The sequence below is a fragment of the Triplophysa rosa genome, linkage group LG21, assembly GCF_024868665.1.
Source record: "Triplophysa rosa linkage group LG21, Trosa_1v2, whole genome shotgun sequence".
Taxonomy (NCBI): Eukaryota; Metazoa; Chordata; class Actinopteri; order Cypriniformes; family Nemacheilidae; genus Triplophysa; species Triplophysa rosa.
In genome coordinates, this window is record NC_079910.1 from 9,288,488 (window position 1) to 9,309,109 (window position 20,622).

Here is a 20,622-nt window from a genome sequence, read left to right on the forward strand (position 1 = left end):
GTGCTCTTTATAGAGCTGTCACATTGATTTATTTAAGCCCGTATAATTGATCTCGACCTGAGAAACACAGCAAGGTTTAGTTCTCTCAGCGGCTGGATCTTCTGAGGTTATATTTGCATACATCCTCAGGAGATAGAACCAATCAAGGTCTCAGTCCTGCAGTGCATTTCTGAGCCAATGATACTTGCTGAATTCATCCAATATGGTCTTTGAAGTTAGCTCCACATTTCCTTTTCAAATTTCTCACCATGATTTTTGCCATACATCCGCAATCAATGTTCTTTAGCGTTCACATGGGAACGGAGATTTCATTCAAAGGCATGATATGACAACACCTCTGCGCTCTCCCTAATGGTGGCCACTCATTGTGAAGCCAGTTCTTATCAACGTGCCTCCAATTGTCCTGAAAATATCAGCCACCACAGATATGTGTGGGTGAGGGATGGAGAGAATAATTGAGGGCCGCTGAGTTAGCACACAGTGTTACTGTATTTCTTTGTGATCACACTTTGTATGTGGGAAAATTAGGTAATGTTACTATAGTAAATGTAATGAATTAATAGACTGGAATGGATATTTTACTTTTTAGATTACATTTTGCATTTGACAAACAAAGTGACTTGCAGTGCATTCAATCTATACATTTGTATAGTGTGCGTGCGTGCGTGTGTGTGTGTGCTCCTTGGGATCAAACCGTGACCAATAATGCTGAACATCTGAGCCATATCAAGACAAGCAATCCTTACTTGGCTTCACGTGACCCTTCTGTAATGGTTGTTTATGGCTTCACATTTTATGTCCGCGCTCTTAATGTCCTTTGTGCGCACAACAAAGCTCTTTGTTTTTGCCGGGGATTAGATGATGAGAGCTGACAGGGCACATGTTGCGTCTTATGGCTTGGTTTCTATGGCAACCAGGTTACATTCGAAGACGTTTGAAGGGAAAACCCTCGGGCTCCTGTTTGCGCCGTGACTCAGTTTCAAAACAAGTCTTAATTGAATTTGTAGGCCTCCTGATATTAATCGTACGCTCCAGCCACGGCCCAACCCTGTTGAACCCTGTGCCTGAGGAGGGGAGGGGAAATTAACAGCTCCCATCCTCCTTTCATGTGCTATCTCATAGGACAGAATGTTCTCCTGTCTGCTCCTGCAGCACTTGGCTGGAAATTTCACAAAGCGCCAAGAGACGCTATAAGTTGGAATGCAGGTGTGAAATGAATGTATTATGCATGAAATGCTGGAGCCGTCTTTATTTATTTGATCATTATTTTAGGTTTTTGGGATGATGGCCATTTAAAGGGATAGTTTACCAAAAAATGAACATTGTGTCGGGTGACCCCGAATAGTTGAAGATTCAATGCTTCGATAGGAGGAGCCTGATTCGACTAACAATCTCACAGTCGAATCTTCTCAGAGGTGTTATGCAATGGGGATCATGCCATTTTGGTTGTATGGGCAGTGGCGTAGCAGAAGGGCACGCACTGCGGCGCTAAAAATATTATTGATGATGAAAAGAAATGGGACATTTTTAGGTTTGGGTACCGAAATCCCCGGCACATATAAGCGCGAGGTCTGGCTATGACCCAGCGCAGGATCGCGTCTCTCCGCGTCTTCTGTGCTGGGAGACCGGTAAAGACAAGCAGCACGTTCCGCACGCACCCGCAGATGACTCGCAAATGAATGTGTACACTGTTTCCAAACATTTGTCACTTACTGAATGTTTGGGCATATAAATATGAATTAACACTTTGTCTGAAAATGCACATAGTTCGGTACTTAGGCAGAACTTTGCACTGCATGATACTTAAAAAAATAATGAAGTAACATAACCAAAATCACAGGATATAGCAAGCACGGCGCAGACTTTCAGAACTTGTCATTCTCTGCACTGAAAGCAAACGTGCGCGTCAGGAGGATGGAGAAAACATTCTTCAAAATATCTTATTTTGTGTTCTGCAAAAGAAAGTCATACGTGTTTGAAATAAGTAAATGATGACAGAATTGTTTTTTTAGGGGTGAAGTATTGCTTTAAATGTCACGCTGTTGGTAGTAGGTAGCAAATGGCAAAATAAATACCAGCACATTATTATATGCATATTATCTAATCAGCCATAAATATTTCAATTACCAGAATACTATGTGGAAACTTGCTCTCTTTCATCTAAACTTATATAAATAGCCTTAAACTAAAAGACCGATTTCTGCCCTGAGAAGTTCCTGTTGATTGACTGATTGCATTTGTGAACCATTATGTGCACGGCTCATTAACTGAGTATTATAACTGGCGCTGTGCCGAATATCATGCTGGTTTGCAACCAGGTCTACGGGGAGTCACAGTGTCACACAGTTTGGATTAATTACCCATATATCACTGGGTGGAAGACAACCCCTGTGTTCACGCTGCTTCACTGCTGCACGTCTTATTGCTCCTGACTTTATGCTGCTCGTAGACAAATCATAATACGTGTCCAGTAAGCTCACTGTACATACAGTATCATAAACATTCACATTGGATATGTTTGGAGTAAAATTTGGCGCTGTATATGCGACACATTTTCTGACGTGTAATAATAAATACAATTAAATTGATTAATCCCTCCTCCTTATCAGCTTGACATTATCAGCACTGTCCAGCTGTGAGTGTTAACCGATCTTAATATGGATCAAACGTCAACACACACAGACACATTTGTTGCTGGATCATTTCAGATGATAAAACACAAGCTATGGCAGGGCGAAATTTCATACTCATCCAGGATAAACCCTGAGCCTTTCAAACGGACACTTCAGAGAAAGCAGTTTACAGAATTTGGAGCCCTTGACAGCTTATTCACGTAAAAAATGGACGTTCAGCAAAAAAACAGCTTTTGGTATAGAAAACTATTAAAAACTTTAGAAAAGCACATACTTTATTGATGGTACTGATACTCATTTCTGGAGGTAGTATAGACGGTTTCGAAGCAACAACATAAACAAATGTTACTGCACACTTTTGTGGCCCAAATTTAAAGGGATAGTTCACCCAAAAATTTAAATTCTGAATCATTTACTCACCCTCGAGTTGTTTCAAATCTATATACATTTCTTTGTTCTGATGAACACAGAGAAAGATATTTGGAAGAATGTTAGCAATTTTCAGTTCTGAGTGATTGACAACCATAGTAGGACAGAACAACAGAACAAAAAAATGATACACACATTTTTTTACTATGGTAGTGAATGTCATCCCAGAACTGAAAATTGCTAATATTCTTCCAAATATCTCTCTTTGTGTTCAACAGAACATCAGAAAAAATGTATACAGGTTTGGAACAACTTGGGGGTGAGTAAACGATGACAGAATTTTCATTTTTGGGTGAACTGTCCCTTTAACTTCCGGTGCACATCCGCAAAGCTTCCATAGGAGTACCATTTTTGGTTACACAAAGAACCATTCAGTCAAATGTTCTTTAAAGAACCATCTCTTTCTTACCTTTTTATAATCTGAAGAACCTTTTTTCACCAAAAATAACCTTTTTTGAAACAGAAAGGTTCTTTGGATGTTAAAGGTTCTTTATAGAACCATTTAGACCAAAAAGGTTCTTCCTCTTATTTTTAAGAGTGTACCAGCAGAAGAACTGTTACTTGGTTAAACTTAAATGCGACAAAGTTACACGACCCATTCAACAAATTGTTTCATTAATAAAATGAACATATAGTAAAATTCAACAAATTGTTTTATTTAATACAATTTTATACAATAAAATATTAATTTATGATAATATACATTGATTAAAATATAAATAGTTAGCTACTAGCCAGACCGATAAACAAACACAGACCGGAAGTTAACATCTAATGTTTAAAAAAAACGTCTATACTGAACTTTCTACATGTGGCTGTATCATAAACCACACTGACGTTTAAAACACCAGACATGTTTGAAATGCCATGACTAGATTTAAACAGCTCCAGCAATGAATCCATCCATGATTTAATTTGTTCTTCCTTGTGGAATTAAACCTTTGAGTATCATCTTTACATTATGTTGTTTGTTTAAAACCGTCAATTAATAAGAAATGCTTTGATGAATGAGAGCTGTATGAAGACTAAAAGTCCCAAAAGACTCTAAATTACATCTGGCCCCAACTGTCAGTAGAGATTTATATTCCGTTTGAGCAAGGACACATTCTGCACTTCTGTGGGCAGTCTAGGGAGATCATAGCATGCATTATTTCCAATAAATCAGACCAGTCAAAGCCATGGGTGGAGAGAATTCATACTATGATTTGAAGAAAACACATAATCTGTATTTTTTAAATGTGCAAAAAACAACTGTGGTAAAACAATAAAAAAAAGATTGTTTAACAGTATTGCATCATAATCTACAAAAACTATATAAAGCTTCTCTCTCTCTCCCCTCCATTCTTATTTGAAATTAATGTTTACACGGTACTTGTCAGCAGTCCTGGAGCTTCTTCAATCCATTTGTTCAACCGCAAGCAAATTCTGTGTAATCGTGAAGCAATGAGATTGAGCTTCCCTTCCGCTTACACGCACGAGAGTCATTCATGGGTGGAATGCTTCTCAGTGAGAGCCCTTGATACGGCTGCAGCGTCTTCCGCTAGCATTGTTCTCTTGGAAATAGATTATAGCCCTGTGGTGACACCATATCCGCGATAACTTTAATTACATTTCGTCATTTCTGCGCTGTGTGATTGTGTGTGCATGATGTCAGTTCATTTTATGGTTTAGCAAATGCAGGGACACAAACAGTCTGTGATTTACACAGGGTTGCTGTAAGTAAACTGAAAAGTTTTATGGCTACCTGTGCGTTCACACCGCCGCCGCCGAGAGCGTAAAAAATCACTCTGGCCGCCCTGCCAACAATGCTGTAGAAAGATTTGTGGACGCTCTGGCGCTCTGACGTAGACCAAAGTTTACAGGGCTGCGTTCTCTGGAATCCTCTCAAGCGGTGGACTTCTTCGTTCCGATTGGTTGCCGCCGAACCGCGTCATAGCTCATTACCATAAAGTTGACCTGATTTCAACTCTCCTCAACGCCCTCAATGGCCAAGATGCGCCGCGCCGCTGCACGCCGCTGGCTCACATTGAAAATGAATGACTTCCGTCCACTTTGACGCTCTCGACGGCGGCGGTGTGAACGCACTGTAAGTGAGAGTGGAGAGACTGGGGCTAGTTGTCACACAACTCTTCTCACAGTTGGCTGTTTATGTAATATAAGCATACCTAAAAATCTCTGCTGTATTTTTTTCACTCTTAATACCCAGAAAGAATATTTTGACCCCTGGTTGGTTGAATGTATGACAGTGTGGTTGTATTGCGTTGAATTCGATTAGCTAACAGCTAGCAATAACAATAACAATATCATATTTATATTTTGGTTTAGGTTGGATGAATCATTTTTGGGTGAACTGTCCCTTTAACAACACTGGTCCATAACACTTCCTGTTTAAGATATTCATTTAATATTTAAATTCAGATGTAAATATTCTGTTGGTTGTATTTTGTTCTCACATTTGTGTATTAAAAAACATTAAGTGCTTCTGAACGGACTGGATCATGTACATTTACATCTTTCAAAATAATGTAAAAAATAAGGTCTTTACTCATTTGACTCTGCTTGGACCTAATGCACTTTTCCTTCTGTCTTTATCTATGTTGTGGCCATCTGTTTGTCCATTTTGTGCATCCCATTACTTCCGTTCCACTTTAGACATCACTACAGGCCTTCCCATCGGTGTGATAATAGCGTGTGGTTTGGCGCTGCTTTTGCTTTCCACATTTGTCTCCTGGAAGCTCTGTTGGGTTCCTTGGAGGAAAAAATCAAGTTCTGCGGCCCTCGCCACTGACGACTGCCCCTCGTTTCAGCTACCGTCTCTTCTGCCGAGTCCTCAGCTGTCCAAGGTCGCTATGGCGACTGAGAAGGAAAAATATCCTTTGGCATCAATGGGCTTCCTGGAGGCAGCCGTTAAAATAAGCCAAACATCTCCTGACATCCCCGCTGAGGTGCAGCTCTCTATGAGGGAGCACTTTCTGCGCCGTACGCAGCGCATGCAGAGACAAACCACCGAGCCGGCATCATCCACAAGGTAACAGATCTAAAAAGTATCTTGGAACGCACCGCAGATATATGCAGTCAACCAGGTTGTTTTTATAAATATTTGAGTAGGTTTCTAATGCTTGAGGGACAGGTTGTGCCTGCAGTCATATTCAGTGGGGGCAAAAGTTTGACCAAATGAAAATAGTTTCTTTGTGTTGCATTCGTTTGAGATTGCATGGACCTCTTTAAGTTTGTAATCCTCATTGTCTGTAATGTTCCAGATCAATTTTTGTGCTTCAGTAAAATTTTTTACTTTTGGACCCCACTGTATACATTTTTGCATTTCATTCCTATCAGTCTCATGCAGAAGTATACTGTACACTTGAAAGCAATGCAGACCAAGCCAAACATATCTGAATGAATCCATACATATAGTCCTAACTCATTTAAAGTCAGATCACCTTTCCTGCAGAATTGTATATGTGCAAGGTAAATGTGTAAAACTGTGATTTTCCATTAAAAAATGTGTGGGCTTTTTTAATCTCTGAAGATATCATTAATCATATGCAACTCATCCATTCCCAAGTCTCTCAGTAACATTTCAGAGCAGCAAGAGAAACATTTACATGTTGAAAATTAGAATAGGATATTGCTGATGGGGCATGATATTTAGGGGGTAGTGAATTCTTTCATCTTGGGCTACTTTGTTCTTTTATACCTTTAATTATTTATGTGTCACTTCAGGGTGCGTGTTTAATGTTTAACTGTTCCATAGTCCCTGGTGTCAGGATAGTTGGGGAGGAAGAACCCAAATGCAGGCAACAGCGGTGATGAAGGGGTTAACAAGAAATACTTTAATAAATAATAGAACAAAACAAAAACCCATGAGGGGGTAACGAAGACCAGACTAATATATATATATAAACTGAAATCAAAAACTCTCCACGAGGGGAACACAAGACAACAGGACAAAGATAAACTAAAACTAAAACTAACACGACACGACGTCTCACAAACAGGCAAGGTAATCCAAGGTAGAGGACATCAAACGCAGCACATGCATACACAACGTAATACACGAGCAACAAGACAATGAAACAAGAGGACTATTTAAGGGGAAGACAAACAAAGGATAACGACACAGGGCAGGTGAGGGTAATCAGACACGGCCGGGAAACAATACAGGAAATGAGAGGGGTGGGGCCAATGACGAGACACTGGAGAGAACGCATATTATTGTCAAAAGGACAATAATATGTTTCTCTCCACACATAACAAAAAGGCTTTGTCATGACTCTGCCACAGGACCAAGAAAAACATGACTAAGTGAGGCAGAGCCATGACACCCTGGATTGAACTGAAGTGTCGCTCGTGCATACTTGATTAATTGGAGATATTTCCAGGGCACTTAATTATGGCACAGTACTTGTACGCTTGAAATTAAGTATTTGTCATGTCATGTTTGTCTATTAAGGAGTACTGTCTAATTTAGTTTCAGTATTTTGCTGCTCTTGAAGCCCTTTTCACAGATTTCAGGTTATTAACAGCTCAGCTGGAAAAGGTGAAAGCGTGGTTCCCTTTCTGTCGGTCTCACGACGTTGTGTCGAACTGACAGAATGGGGTTTGATCTTGAGAACCTATCATCTCTGATTGTACTTTTAAAAGGCCAATGAAGTTTGCGAATGGCATGGCATGCCAGTCTCCACCCCGTACATACGGGTATAAAAGGAAGATGATGTGCCCATTCAGTCACTTTTTGTTCTTCAGAACCTGCAGCTAAGCTGAAATGCTGAGCGCATTATCTCCTGATTATGTACTGGATTCTACGATGTAGAGCAGTGGATTCGTCCTGGTGTGTACGATTTCCCCTGGGCGTTTCGATGGCGAGCCGAAGGTGTCTATTAGAGCAAATTTCCTAAAAGAGCAAATTTCTCACGGCTTTCTGCACTTGTCGCCAGGCATGTCTCGCCGCTGTAATCTTGGATGTGACCGCCTCGTCCTCGAGTCTGACAGGCACGATACCTGCATCACATGTTTGGGTCACCAGCATGCTGAAGTATCATTCGTGGATACGGCATGTCCGCACTGCGAGACATGTCTATCAAGGTTTTGCGGTCACGGTTGGCTGTGTTCTTTTTGGACACAGTCAACATCGTCTGCTTTCCGTTCCGCGGCGGCTTCCAAGCCGTCTGCAGCAGCGATGGTGATATGGGGGTTCCCATGGACGTTAACCCGTCGCAATGCCGCGGACCGTCCAGGCGCTGTTACGTCACCTAACCTGTCTCCGATGGGCGGCAGTTGACCGTCTCATAGCGGATCCACGCATCAGTGTGCAGAGGATGAGATTTCTGTCACAGCATCGGATGGCGACTTTCTGGCTTCAGACGCTGATGTCTCCCTGGAGCTCCCGGCTTCGGTCGGTCGAGCCCAGGACGAGTCTGACGCGGAGATGTCAGCCATGCTTGCCCGAGCCTCGGTGCACTGCACTGCCTTTCCTGAAGCGCTCACGGCTGGATTCTTGGTACCTGGATATGGCCTGGTGCCCACTCTGTCTCTAAAAGAGCTTCCTTTCTCCCTGGGTGTTCCAGCATGCAGCAGCCTCAACTCGACGATGAATCCTCCCTGACCGCGCTCTGTACCCTCTTGGGACCTTGATGTGGTCCTTGTGGGCCTAGGAATGGCCACCGTTTGAACCCCTAGGAGAAGCCGCTTTACCTCACCTCACGATGAAGACGGTTCTCCTAGTGGCGCTCGCTTCCATCAAGAGGGTAGGGGATCTGCATGCACTCTCTGTGTCCAACGAGTGCCTTGAGTTCGGGCCGGGCAACTCCCACGCGCTGCTGAGACTCCGGCCTGGCTACATGCCCAAAGTTCCCACCACTCCCTTCAGGGACCAGGTGGTGAACTTGCAGGCGCTCCCCTCCGGGGAGGCGCAACCTTCCATGTTGTGTCCAGTACGCGCCCTGCGCCTCTACTCGGACCGCACGCAGAGCTTCAGAAGCTCTGAGCAGCTCTTTGTCTGTTTTGGAGGACAGCAGAATGGGAGAGCTGTCTCCAAACAGAGATTGGCGCACTGGATCGTGGACGCCATCCCCTTGGCAGTGAGGGCTTCCTCCACCCAGGGTGTAGCCTCCTCATGGGCATTGGCTCAGGGCGCCTCTCTGGCAGACATCTGCAGAGCTGCGGGTTGGGCCCAATACTTTCGCGAGGTTCTACAACCTTCGTGTAGAGCCGGTGTCTGCCCGCATCTTACACACCAGGTAAGACCGACGGCCGGCTGGGCGTACGCCTGCGAAGCGCCTTCCCCCCTTCATCAGGTGAGTCAGTGCGCTTTTCCAACTTCCCTACTTCCTCCACTGGATGAAGCATAAGCATTCCATTCATCACTAAGCACTTCGAGCTTACGAGCCGGGCGGAGCAGCTCGTATTCCAGGCCCAGTATAGGTCAGTTTCCCTCACGAGGCGAACCCTTATACTTGAGCTAGTGCTCCACACGTAGTGACTCCCCTCCTTGGGTAGTCCTGTCTGACGTTTCCTCACTCTTGGTTCCACTGTCGGTGAACCTGTGACCTCCCCTCGGTGGACTCCACTGCTTCTGTGCACCCCTGTTGGGACCCCGCACTACTACTGCCATGAGATCTCCCCACTGGTGAGACCATGTAGGTATTCCACATTTATTCTCCCTACAGCAGATGTGGTCTCCATAGCGTTCTCCCCTCAGGCGAGGGGGTAGCGCTTCCCAGTGTTCCTTACGGTGTCGGGTGGCAAAGGCCACCGCCTGTACGGCCGTTAGTAAGAGCCTCTCGTCGTGATTCACGTATTGATGTCTTACTACACCACTGGAAGGTTACGATTTGTGGTTGCGTTCACTTGTGACTCGCCCAGGCCGGTCAGTGTCGCTCCGCTAGAACTTGTGACGCAGCGCAGCGCAGTGGCGTTTCGTATAGGAACCCCATTCTGTCGGTTCGACACAATGTCGAGAGACCGACAGAAAGGGAACGTCTTGGTTACGTACAGTATGTAACCTCAGTTCCCTGATGGAGGGAATGAGACGTTGTGTCTTTCTTGCCACAACACTTCGCCGTCCGCTGCAGCGACTGGGAATACCTCTCAGGTTCCTCAGCCCAAAGGTGAATGAATGGGCACGCCATCTTCCTTTTATACCCGTATGTACGGGGCGGAGACTGGCATGCCATGCCATTCGCCAACTTCATTGGCCTTTTAAAAGTGCAATCAGAGATGATAGGTTCTCAAGATCAAACCCCATTCTGTTGGTACGACCCAATGTCTCGTTCCCTCCATCAGGGAACTGAGGTTACATACGTAACCAAGATGTTTTATTAATATTAAGTAAAATGTGGTTGAATTAATTGCAACACTATACACTGTAGTACTAAGGCTACCTTTGAGGGTGACTGTTACATAAGACTATAATCAGACAAGCATTTATGTTTCTTTATGGATGGCAGTGGAGGTGGACTTCCTGGTGCTTGAGCTCCAAATGTTTTTTTTATAAAAAATCCCCAAAGGTACTGTATTTCTTTCTTCTTTTGATTTAAAAGGATAGTTCGCCAAAAAATGATAATTCTGTCATCATTTACTCACCCTCTTGTCATTTTAAACCTGTATAACTTTCATTTTTCTGCAGAACACAAAAGAAGATCATTTGAAGAATGTTGGTAACCAAACAACGCCGGGACCCATTCACTTCTATTGTACAGACACAAAACCAATGCAAGTGAATGGGTACCACTGTTGTTTGGGTACCAACCAGTGTTGGGTGTAACTAGTTACTAAGTAATTAGTTACTGTAATTTAATTACTTTTCCCTTTAAAAAGTAAAGTAAGGGATTACTCTTTATTTTTTCTGTAATTTAATTACAGTTACATCTTATGTAATTAAACTAAATACTTTGTGTAATATGTGTGTGCAGAAGAGGAATTGACATCAAAATTCAAAGTCTAACTTTAAAATCTGTGCTTTAATGTATAATTCTCACATTTGTAATTAATAAGAATACTTCATGTAGTTTTATATTATTTATTTGAATGAATTAAAAGAGCCGTTTCATGTCTATCCTTGAATCACTTAACTCATCAAGGTTGATGTAGGATATAGAAAGTAATTAGTAATTAAATACTTTTTGAAGAGAGTAACTTGTACAGTAATCTAATTACATTATCGAATATGTAATTAGTAACTAGTAATTAATTACTTTTTCAGAGTAACTTACCCAACACTGGTACCAACATTCTTCGAAATATCTTGATTTGTGTTCTGCAGAACAAAGAAAGTCATACAAGTTTAAAATTAGTAAAGGGTAAGTAAATTGGGTGAACAATACCTTTAAAGGTTCTTGTGATTTTTGTCACTAATGATGACCATTAAGAGGTTTACATTTTTTAAAGTCTATTAAGTCTGACACATACCTTATTCTGGTTTATTGTGCATAAACAGTCATTTCAATTATAGTGGAAAAAATAAAGAACATGAGCCTACACCTCTTTTATTGAGCAGGTTGTCCGCGGGGTCTTAAAAAGTATTAAAAGTTAAGAGAAAATTAAGGCCCTTAAAAAGTATTAAAAAGTCTTAAATGCCATTTTCCAAGGTATTACATTTTGTATCATCTTGTCATATTTGTCCAAAGTGGTCATATGTGAAAGTTTGCCTGAATTTAATCATTGCGTAGGCGAATAGTGGGAGGTCCATTAACACCCGGTTGTTAAACAACATCGTAGACTAATGGGGAAATGCAAGTTTTTGTACAAATGGTTGGAGGATAAGGAGTTGGAACCATGGCTGAGGGCTGTCTCTGGTAATAACCGTGAAGTGTACTGCTCTGTGTCGGAAGCGATTAGCGTAGCCTCGTTTAACTTTCTAATAAACCTTGCATTGGGTTAGTCACTCAATTCTCTGGGGCTTCGTTCCCACCCTTCTGAATTATGTTGCATTAATAAGGAGTTATCACAAACTAAGACTGTTTAGTTGTGCTATCTTACAGTCAGTATATAGTAAATGTAAGTTAAAGTGTCGCCAATGTACGATTAAAACATGAAGTGGTGATGAGGTCTTAAAAACTGTGGAAAGAGTCTTAAAAAAGGTCTAAAAAAGTATAAATTTAGCTCCATGTTTTCTGTATATACCCCGATTGAGACATGAGGCCCTGAATCTTGCAAACTTTGGGAAGTTCCTTCCTTTTTCCTCATAAGCACACATTTTAACAGCCTGCAAACCTATGAACTTATAAGTGTACATGAGTTTCCTAAAAGGCAGATTTTTTTAAAGTGGCATTTCAAACATTTTTTTTTTATTAATTAAAAAAGACAGCTAACATGTTTTAAAATAAATTAAGAAATACTGAAATATCAAAAAATATATACTAAATATCCACTCAATGTCCTCTGAACCTATAAATTTAGACCTCATACCATGCTCTGTGCTCTAATCCAACTTTCTCCAAACTCTCTGTCTCTTTTTTTCTCCGTTCTACCTGATTTACTCCAGGCACAGTTCCTTTAAACGTCACCTCCCCCGTCAGATGCAGGTAAGCAGTCTGGACCTGGGCGACGACTACTATGTGGACGAGCAGCCGACCAGCATCGGCCGCATCAATCCCGAACTCTACAAGCAGATGGGCACCAAAAAGGAAGACACCAGCAACGGTGAAAGTGGCAAAAACTGCGGCAAGATCAATTTTTCTCTCCGGTACGACTACGAGAACGAGATGTTGCTTGTTAACATACTCAAGGCCTTCGATCTACCAGTCAAGGATCTTTGTGGCAGCTCCGACCCCTACGTGAAGATCTACCTGCTGCCTGACAGGAAGCAGAAATTCCAGACGCGAGTCCATCGTAAAACGCTCAACCCCACGTTCGACGAGTCCTTCCAGTTTCCTGTGCCCTACGACGAGCTGCCTGCCAGGAAGCTCCATCTGAGCGTTTTTGACTTTGACCGATTCTCACGGCACGATATGATCGGGGAGGTCATACTGGACAATCTGTTTGAAGTGTCTGATCTCTCGAGGGAGACCTCCATCTGGAAAGACATTCAGTATGCTACCTCTGTAAGAATACCCTGGTGTTTTCTCTTTGTTTAATGTGTTGTGATAGTACACTTCATACTGTCTGTGGATTCTTATATGGAAAATGTATAAAATCACCCCCTTCTTGCTTTAAAGAGATCATGCAAAAAATGAAAATCCTATCATTTATTCACCCCAATGTCATTCCAAACCTGTATGATCTTTTTCTTCTGCAGAACACAAAATGAGATATTTTGAAGAATGTTGGTACCCAAACAACATTGGTCCCCATTGACTTCCATTGTATGGACACAGAACCACTGGGACATTTCTCAAAAGATCTTCTTATGTGTTCCACAGAGTAAAGAGTCATATACAGGTGTTAAACAACATGAGGGTGAATAAATGATGACAACATTTTTATTTTAAAACAAACTTTAAGGGTGATAAACATTGTGCGTTCCCGACACATAATTTAAGCTTGCCTGGTAAGAAAACAGAGATTTTAATGAAACCCCAGTAGGTGCTCTTGATATTGCACTGGTCAGATACTTTGTGTTTGGTGCTGATAAGAAAATCCATTGAACTTTATTCTAAACAACAATGCCATTAGCTTTATCAGTGCTTGCTGAGCTACATGAATTGCTTGTTGAGTTATCAGTCTGTTTAAGTGCAGTCACAATATAATGTTATACACCTGCCAAACAGTAAGGAAGCCAAATGAATGAGCGCTCTGGGATTTAGCCTCATTAACGCAGAGATGAGTTGATAATTCACACATGAGCTTGACTGACACAGGTTGTATTATGGTGGAAGAGTGATTGCTTTCTTCCGTAATGGGCACTAATAAGCGCTGGTGCCAATCAAAGGATGCTTCAAGGCCGCAATATTGAACGCTGTGCTTTACCTCCAAAATAGGTCTTGAGGTCATCTGAGGTTAGCCGACAATGGCGTTTTTTGCTGGGTCTAAAGCTATTTTCAAAGGACCAATTCAATAAACCTGTGCTTACTGCTCTTAGGGCTGGAAGCCGGCTGCACATTTGAACTTTTATTGCACTTGGCAGGCAATTTCAATCTGAAACTTAAGCTGCGACTTCTCAGAACTGATCGTGTTAGATTGATGCCAGCAGCCACCAAACATGTTACAGAAAACACTGTCAGACATAAAAGCACATTTGAACTCATTTAGTCACTAAATCAGACAAATTTGGTCAATATGGGCTTTTCAGAGAATAAAAAAATGCTTTCACATTGGACATTCTGTTTAAGTCGTGACGTATGGAGTACCCTTTCTGCGTCCAAGCCTCCACTCATTTCAATTTGATTATGGAGATGAAGGTTAGGGTTGTGGTTTTTCAATAATTTTACAGCACACCATGAGTGCATATTAGATTTATCTGTTGTTTGCCTATGGACCCGGAAGCAGTGGTGCGTAACAATTAAAGGGACAGTTCGCCCAAAAATAATATTCTGTCATCATTTACTCACCTTCGAGTTGTTCCAAATCTGTATAAATTCCTTTGTTCTGATGAACATAGAGAAAGATATTTGGAAGAATGCTTGTAACCAAACAGTTCTTGGCCACCATTGACGACCATAGTAAAAAAATGACAATGGTAGTCAAAAGTGCCCCAGAATTGTTTGCTTTCCTACATTCTTCAAAATATCTTCTTTTGTGTTCAGCAGAACAAAGAAATTTAGAAAGATCTGGAACAATTTGAGGGTGGGTAAATAAAAACATTTTTGCGTGAACTGTTCCTTTAACAAGCAAATTTTTTTATATCTAATCCCATGGTCCCAAGTTGACAAGAAATCCTAATTGCCTCACTGTAATTTTATAACCAATTATTATTTTTAGGGCTGTCAATAGATTCAAATTTTTTATTGTGATTAATCGCACCCTTTTCGTGTGATTAATCGCACACGTATAGTGAAATTAAACATACACTATTTATTTTGTTTAACATGTTTATTTTAGTGCTGTCAATCAATTTTAAAAAATAACTAATTAATCCAACACAGCATTTATGTTTTTAAATATACTTTTACATTCTAATAATTTCACATTTTATCTCCAAATGAATGTAGAAACAACACATTTATTTAACAACATCATTTTATGAATGAAAGCCGACATTCTAAGATTGTTGGCTTTGCAACTGATGTCTTTTTTTAAATATATTATTTTTTTCTACTAATCGAACCCATTATAATAAGTGTGCCTATCTAACAGGTAGGAAATATACAGAAAATGAATAAAGTTCTCAAACACTTTACAGTCTTTACTGCTTAATACATGAAATAAATAAGAATCCTCATTAAAACAACAAAATCATATTGATTTCATTTCTTTTGTTCTTTGGTTAACATTAGTGACAGGAGTCACAGCAGCGTGTTTAAGAACGTGACCGCTTTAAGAGCTGCCGCTCAAAGCGGGTCTAATATGCTTCCTATTTTCACTATTCTTTGCATTCATTTAAAACCTTATTTAACTCGTTGAAGACTGTGCTTGCGAAAATACGAGACAAAATGTGCTTGCTGTCATAATCTTGTGTGTTCAATAACACAGTAGTTGAGCCACCATAAAGTTCACTCCTGAAGTTTTTACAAATACTTTTGTGTGACATGTTTACAGCCGTTTTACTGCCAAGTCTGGTATTGTGCCCATCCATCAATCCACTTCAAAGACTCTTGGCTGTGTAATACTGAAGCGCAACCTGCAAATAATCACCTTAGAGAGACATTAAGCCACAAGTAGTGGAGTTGAGGGATATGTCCATCAGACGGAGGCTTACTGAGCTTGGGATTTGTATTTACACCACAACTAATACTGTTGATGATGAACTCCAGCACCATAAAAACTTTTCCTGAAAGAGGGCAAAGTTTGGACGCTAATGAATTACTTTCATCTTTTGATAATGTTGCTGCTGTGTGCTGCAGCTTTCAGTTTTAGGTCTTTTTAAAGTAAACATTAAAGTCGTTTAGGTTTGGATAGCGTGCTGGGTTTAAAATGAAGGCGGTAAGTGCATAAAGTAACCTGCAATTTTATGTATTAAAAAAAGATGGCGATATAGAGGCAAAAGTTACGGCTTTCAGCTTTAAAATTTACAGACTTGGATTAGCTGTGAGAAAATGATGGACCCCGTGCAACATCTTAACCCTGACGGAAAGGCTGAAATGTTTAGCAGAGCTGACGTTTAATTAACGGGTTGCTGTAGTGCTGTCCAGGGGAAGAGCACGACTTAGAGAATCCTAACAGCTAATTGGTCACCGTTGCTATTTATGTCCGAACAGCACTCCCTGAGACCTCCATATTGAGTCATAGGCTTATTAAGCCCAGCCTTCACAGTACAAATGCCAACCCACATCCTCAAATAATGAATAACTGTTCTCAATACTAACTAGGCTTTAGCATATCTGTGAAATGACAGCAAACTGACAGACACCCTATTGACGTAAGATATATTTTTTCATCCATTGTGCAGACACAAAGATAAAAGATTACTAATATTCTATTGACACTTATGTTGCAGTGAAGGAAGCCAGTGTGAGTTGGTATGAATCATGCATTCAAGGTCTGTGATTCATGCTTGACTTGTTTGAAAAACAGTTCTATCATTTATGCAGTCAGGGTCTTGTTAGTGAAAATGCAAGGATTTTTTCTTGGCCTTAAAAGTATATTAAATGCCTCAAAAGTCTGAATAAGTTAAGATGAGTTTCAGAATGTCCATTGGTATATCCTCTGTTTGTTTTAATGACAACAGGCATTTCACTGTTGGGACGTTAGGTCACAGACCACAGGCATCAGTAGAAATCTGAATCCAGAGCTCAACTCTGCTTAGCTTCAATGGGAGCCAGAGGGCAATATGCTAATGATAATCTAGAATTTGTATAGAATCTTAAATGTCTCGCTTATCTTTTCACAACATTTCTTTGTTTTTGCTACATTTTCCAGGTTAGACTTATACATTTTAAATATGAATTTAACTACTACCCCTCGAAAGTTTAGGATTGCTTGACTGAAATGTATTTTGTCTTAGAAAATCTTTTGATCTAAAGCCATTTGCTTACTGTATATATTTGAAAATATTGATGTGCACAAAAATACATAACCACTTATTTAATTAGAAAACCAACATTTTATTTACTAAACAAGTTTGTAAAATGGATGATTTGGACTTGAAAATGTGGACAATGCAGCCACTAAAAGCCCAGCATTGATGGGAACTACTTATATTGTTTCAAAAGCATCTCAGGGTGAGACTTGAAAATGCCAGGTTCGCAAATTCATGGCAAATGGTACTGTAGCTACCTTGAAGACACTAAAATCTAACATAGTTTTGTTTTAGATTTCTTTAGTCACAACATAATGTGTGTGTGTGTGTGTGTGTGTGTGTGTGTGTGTGTGTGTGTGTGTGTGTGTGTGTGTGTGTGTGTGTGTGTGTGTGTGTGTGTGTGTGTNGTGTGTGTGTGTGTGTGTGTGTGTGTGTGTGTGTGTGTGTGTGTGTGTGTGTGTGTGTGTGTGTGTGTGTGTGTGTGTGTGTGTGTGCATGCGTGTATCTTACAGGAAAGTGTAGATCTTGGAGAGATCATGTTCTCGCTCTGCTATCTGCCCACGGCAGGCAGACTAACACTCACGGTCATCAAGTGCAGGAACCTCAAGGCAATGGACATTACAGGATACTCAGGTAGATTTTCCGTCACTCATTTTACTTTCCTAAAGCATCTGAATATAGCCCTGAGCGTGGAAATATTGGGGCAATGGTCTCCGGTGAAATTTATAGTTCACTCACAGGGAATGAAAAGATGCTTCTGCAAAAAAGGTAGTTAATAACGTGATTTAACGTGAACAGCATCGCTGAAAGTTTTAGGCAAGAAAGACTTGTGATGTGATGCAAGAGACAATTTTAAGCTCCAATAACAAAATACTGTCATGGTTTCTCCTTAATAATATTTCATACACCAGACATTTTTACTTTTGTCCGGTCTGTAAACGTTTTTCATTTGCGGTGAAATTGAATTCGCATGCGCTGGTTAATATCTATTAAGAATTGCCTCAAGCAAATTTGGTGTCAGAACAAGTACTTCTCATCTGATTTGTTCCACCCGAACTGGAAGTGGTTTATGGCTTAGTAATGTACAGGCATAATAGATCAGACAAATTGTGCAATGATGGGAAAGGATGGAAATCAGTATGTAGCCCTGGATCGACTCTCAAGTCATTTTATTAAAACACTGAATCTCACCCGCCTTCTATTCACACTGGATCAATGAAGATATCCAGCATTAATTTAATACATTTTGAAGCTATTGTTAGAGGATTACTCAATTTATATTTAATATTTGTGAAGACTAAAATAAGAATGAAAAATATTGAAAAACATTTAGTCTGCAAATTAGAAATAATTTATATACCTGAACTGATACCAGTGTTTTGTCTAAACAGATCCCTATGTGAAAGTGTCCCTCATTTGTGATGGGAGGCGTCTGAAAAAGAAGAAGACTACCACAAAGAAAAACACCCTGAACCCCACATATAATGAGGCCATTATCTTTGACATCCCTCCTGAGAGTATGGACCAAGTCAGCTTACACATTTCCGTCATGGACTATGATCTGTATGTTATACAACTTCCTTTGCTTTATGTATCGTTTTGTAAAATATAACACAGCATGCAAGAGATCACATATCATAATGTATTTGTGCATCAACCTCAATGCATTCAACATAATTTGTGCAGTTTTCCATAAATCAAAGACATGCGCCACAGTATAAAATGCATCGTATTAAAAAGAACACATCCTTTAGTGTTCCTCTAAAGAAAGAAAATAATATGGGTTTGGTGACCGAGGATGAGTATAAATGTTAACTTTAAGGTGAAGTGTGCTTTTAAATAGCTAGAGGAAAAGGTCAGGTGTCAGAACATTCACTCCTCACCTCTCTACAGGTGGGTCACTGGGAGAAGGGCAATGTGCGTGTATTATACTCAGCAGTCCCAAGCAGTGAATCAGTTTGTGGTATGGAGAACAAACACAGCTTTGGATGACATGCCAGGAGCTGGTGTTTCACAATTCTCTTTTGTGGGTTCATACAAAGGACTCATCTAAAGTTCAGTGTCAGAGACATAAATGTATCTTGATGTTTTCCCTATGGCGCTTTAGCTATTTCGTCTCTCTGAATTATAAACATGCAAATATATGTATGCACACATCAGGAATGTCACACAATATGAAGCATCAACACACTGAAAAGAAATGATTCGGCCATGTAGTCCTTCATCAAAGCCCATTAACGAAAGAAATACTGTGTATGAACCAAGGTTATTATAGTTTACTAAAACTTTTAAAAGATTTCTATTAACTTAAATCAAATAAAGCATTGATTTAAATATTTGACTGACCTCAGAAATAGACTTAAATAAGTTGAGGCACTATAATTATTAATTGAAAATAAATAAAAAATAAATAAAACTATTTTTATTTATTTAGTAAAATATTAAAATATTAATTTAGTAAAATAAATATGTAAATAATCAACATGACAAAAGAACAACAAAATACCTTAAATGCAACAAAAATGTAAAATATAAAAGCCAAAAATATATAAATACTCGACATATTAATTAAAGGGATATTTCATCCAAAAATCCGTCATCATTTACTCACCCTCAGGATGTTTCAAACCTGTATAAATGTCTTTGTTCCAATGAACACAGAGAAAGATATTTGGAAGAATGTTAGCAATTTTCAGTTCTTGGAGATCATCCACTAACATAGTGAAAAATATTGCATTTTTTTGTTCTGCTGAACACATAATGAGATATTTTGTAGAATTTAGGATAATATTATATTGCATATCACGTTATGCAGCAGCTCACGTTAGCGGATAAATTAACATTGGCATATAAAAACGTTTTTTGCATCGCAAAATATCGTAATACGAAGTATCGTTACACCCCTAGTAGTCAATGATGTTCCGGAACTGAAAATAACTAACTTTCTTCCAAATACTGTTCATCGAATCAAAGTAATTTATACAAGTATGAAATTAAATAAGCGTGAGTAAATTACATTTTTGGATGAACTATCCCTTTAAACTACAATGAAATGGAAAACAACATTATCATAAACCGCGTGAATGCTATGCCAAAAGCATATTCATTTCATAAATTGTGAGATTACTTAAGATTGTCATTGTGAATTGGTAATTTTGTTCTTTCTATTTTTGTTGTTCAGGGTGGGCCATAATGAGATTATTGGTGTGTGCCGTTTGGGGTGTGGTGCTGAAGGGTTGGGTAGGGACCACTGGAACGAGATGCTGGCATACCCTCGTAAACCCATTGCACACTGGCACCCCCTGCTGGAGTCCAAGAAATCTGAAAAAGAGGTAAGTTACCTTGCAGGAAATGCTAACACAAATGTGAATATGAACAGTGCAAATATTGAGCAGAAATAGGGGCATATATAATAACGTTCTGAATCGGACTTTTTTCAAATGCAAATTGCATTGCATCTATTTCTGACCAGTCGCCAATCTCGCTTTGTAAACATCCTTCTAG

At 40.1% G+C, this 20,622-nt stretch overlaps 1 protein-coding gene across 1 annotated transcript in view; it reads left to right on the forward strand.

The window, feature by feature from the left end:
• syt6a (synaptotagmin VIa) overlaps positions 1 to 20,622 on the forward strand; it is a 46,047-nt gene that overhangs the window by 22,688 nt on the left and 2,737 nt on the right. The window contains exons 2-6 of the mRNA XM_057319172.1: positions 5,715 to 6,090; positions 12,547 to 13,105; positions 17,631 to 17,751; positions 18,510 to 18,681; positions 20,300 to 20,450. Coding sequence (XP_057175155.1) covers positions 5,715 to 6,090; positions 12,547 to 13,105; positions 17,631 to 17,751; positions 18,510 to 18,681; positions 20,300 to 20,450 — 1,379 coding nt within the window. The remainder of the gene's footprint in view (positions 1 to 5,714; positions 6,091 to 12,546; positions 13,106 to 17,630; positions 17,752 to 18,509; positions 18,682 to 20,299; positions 20,451 to 20,622) is intronic.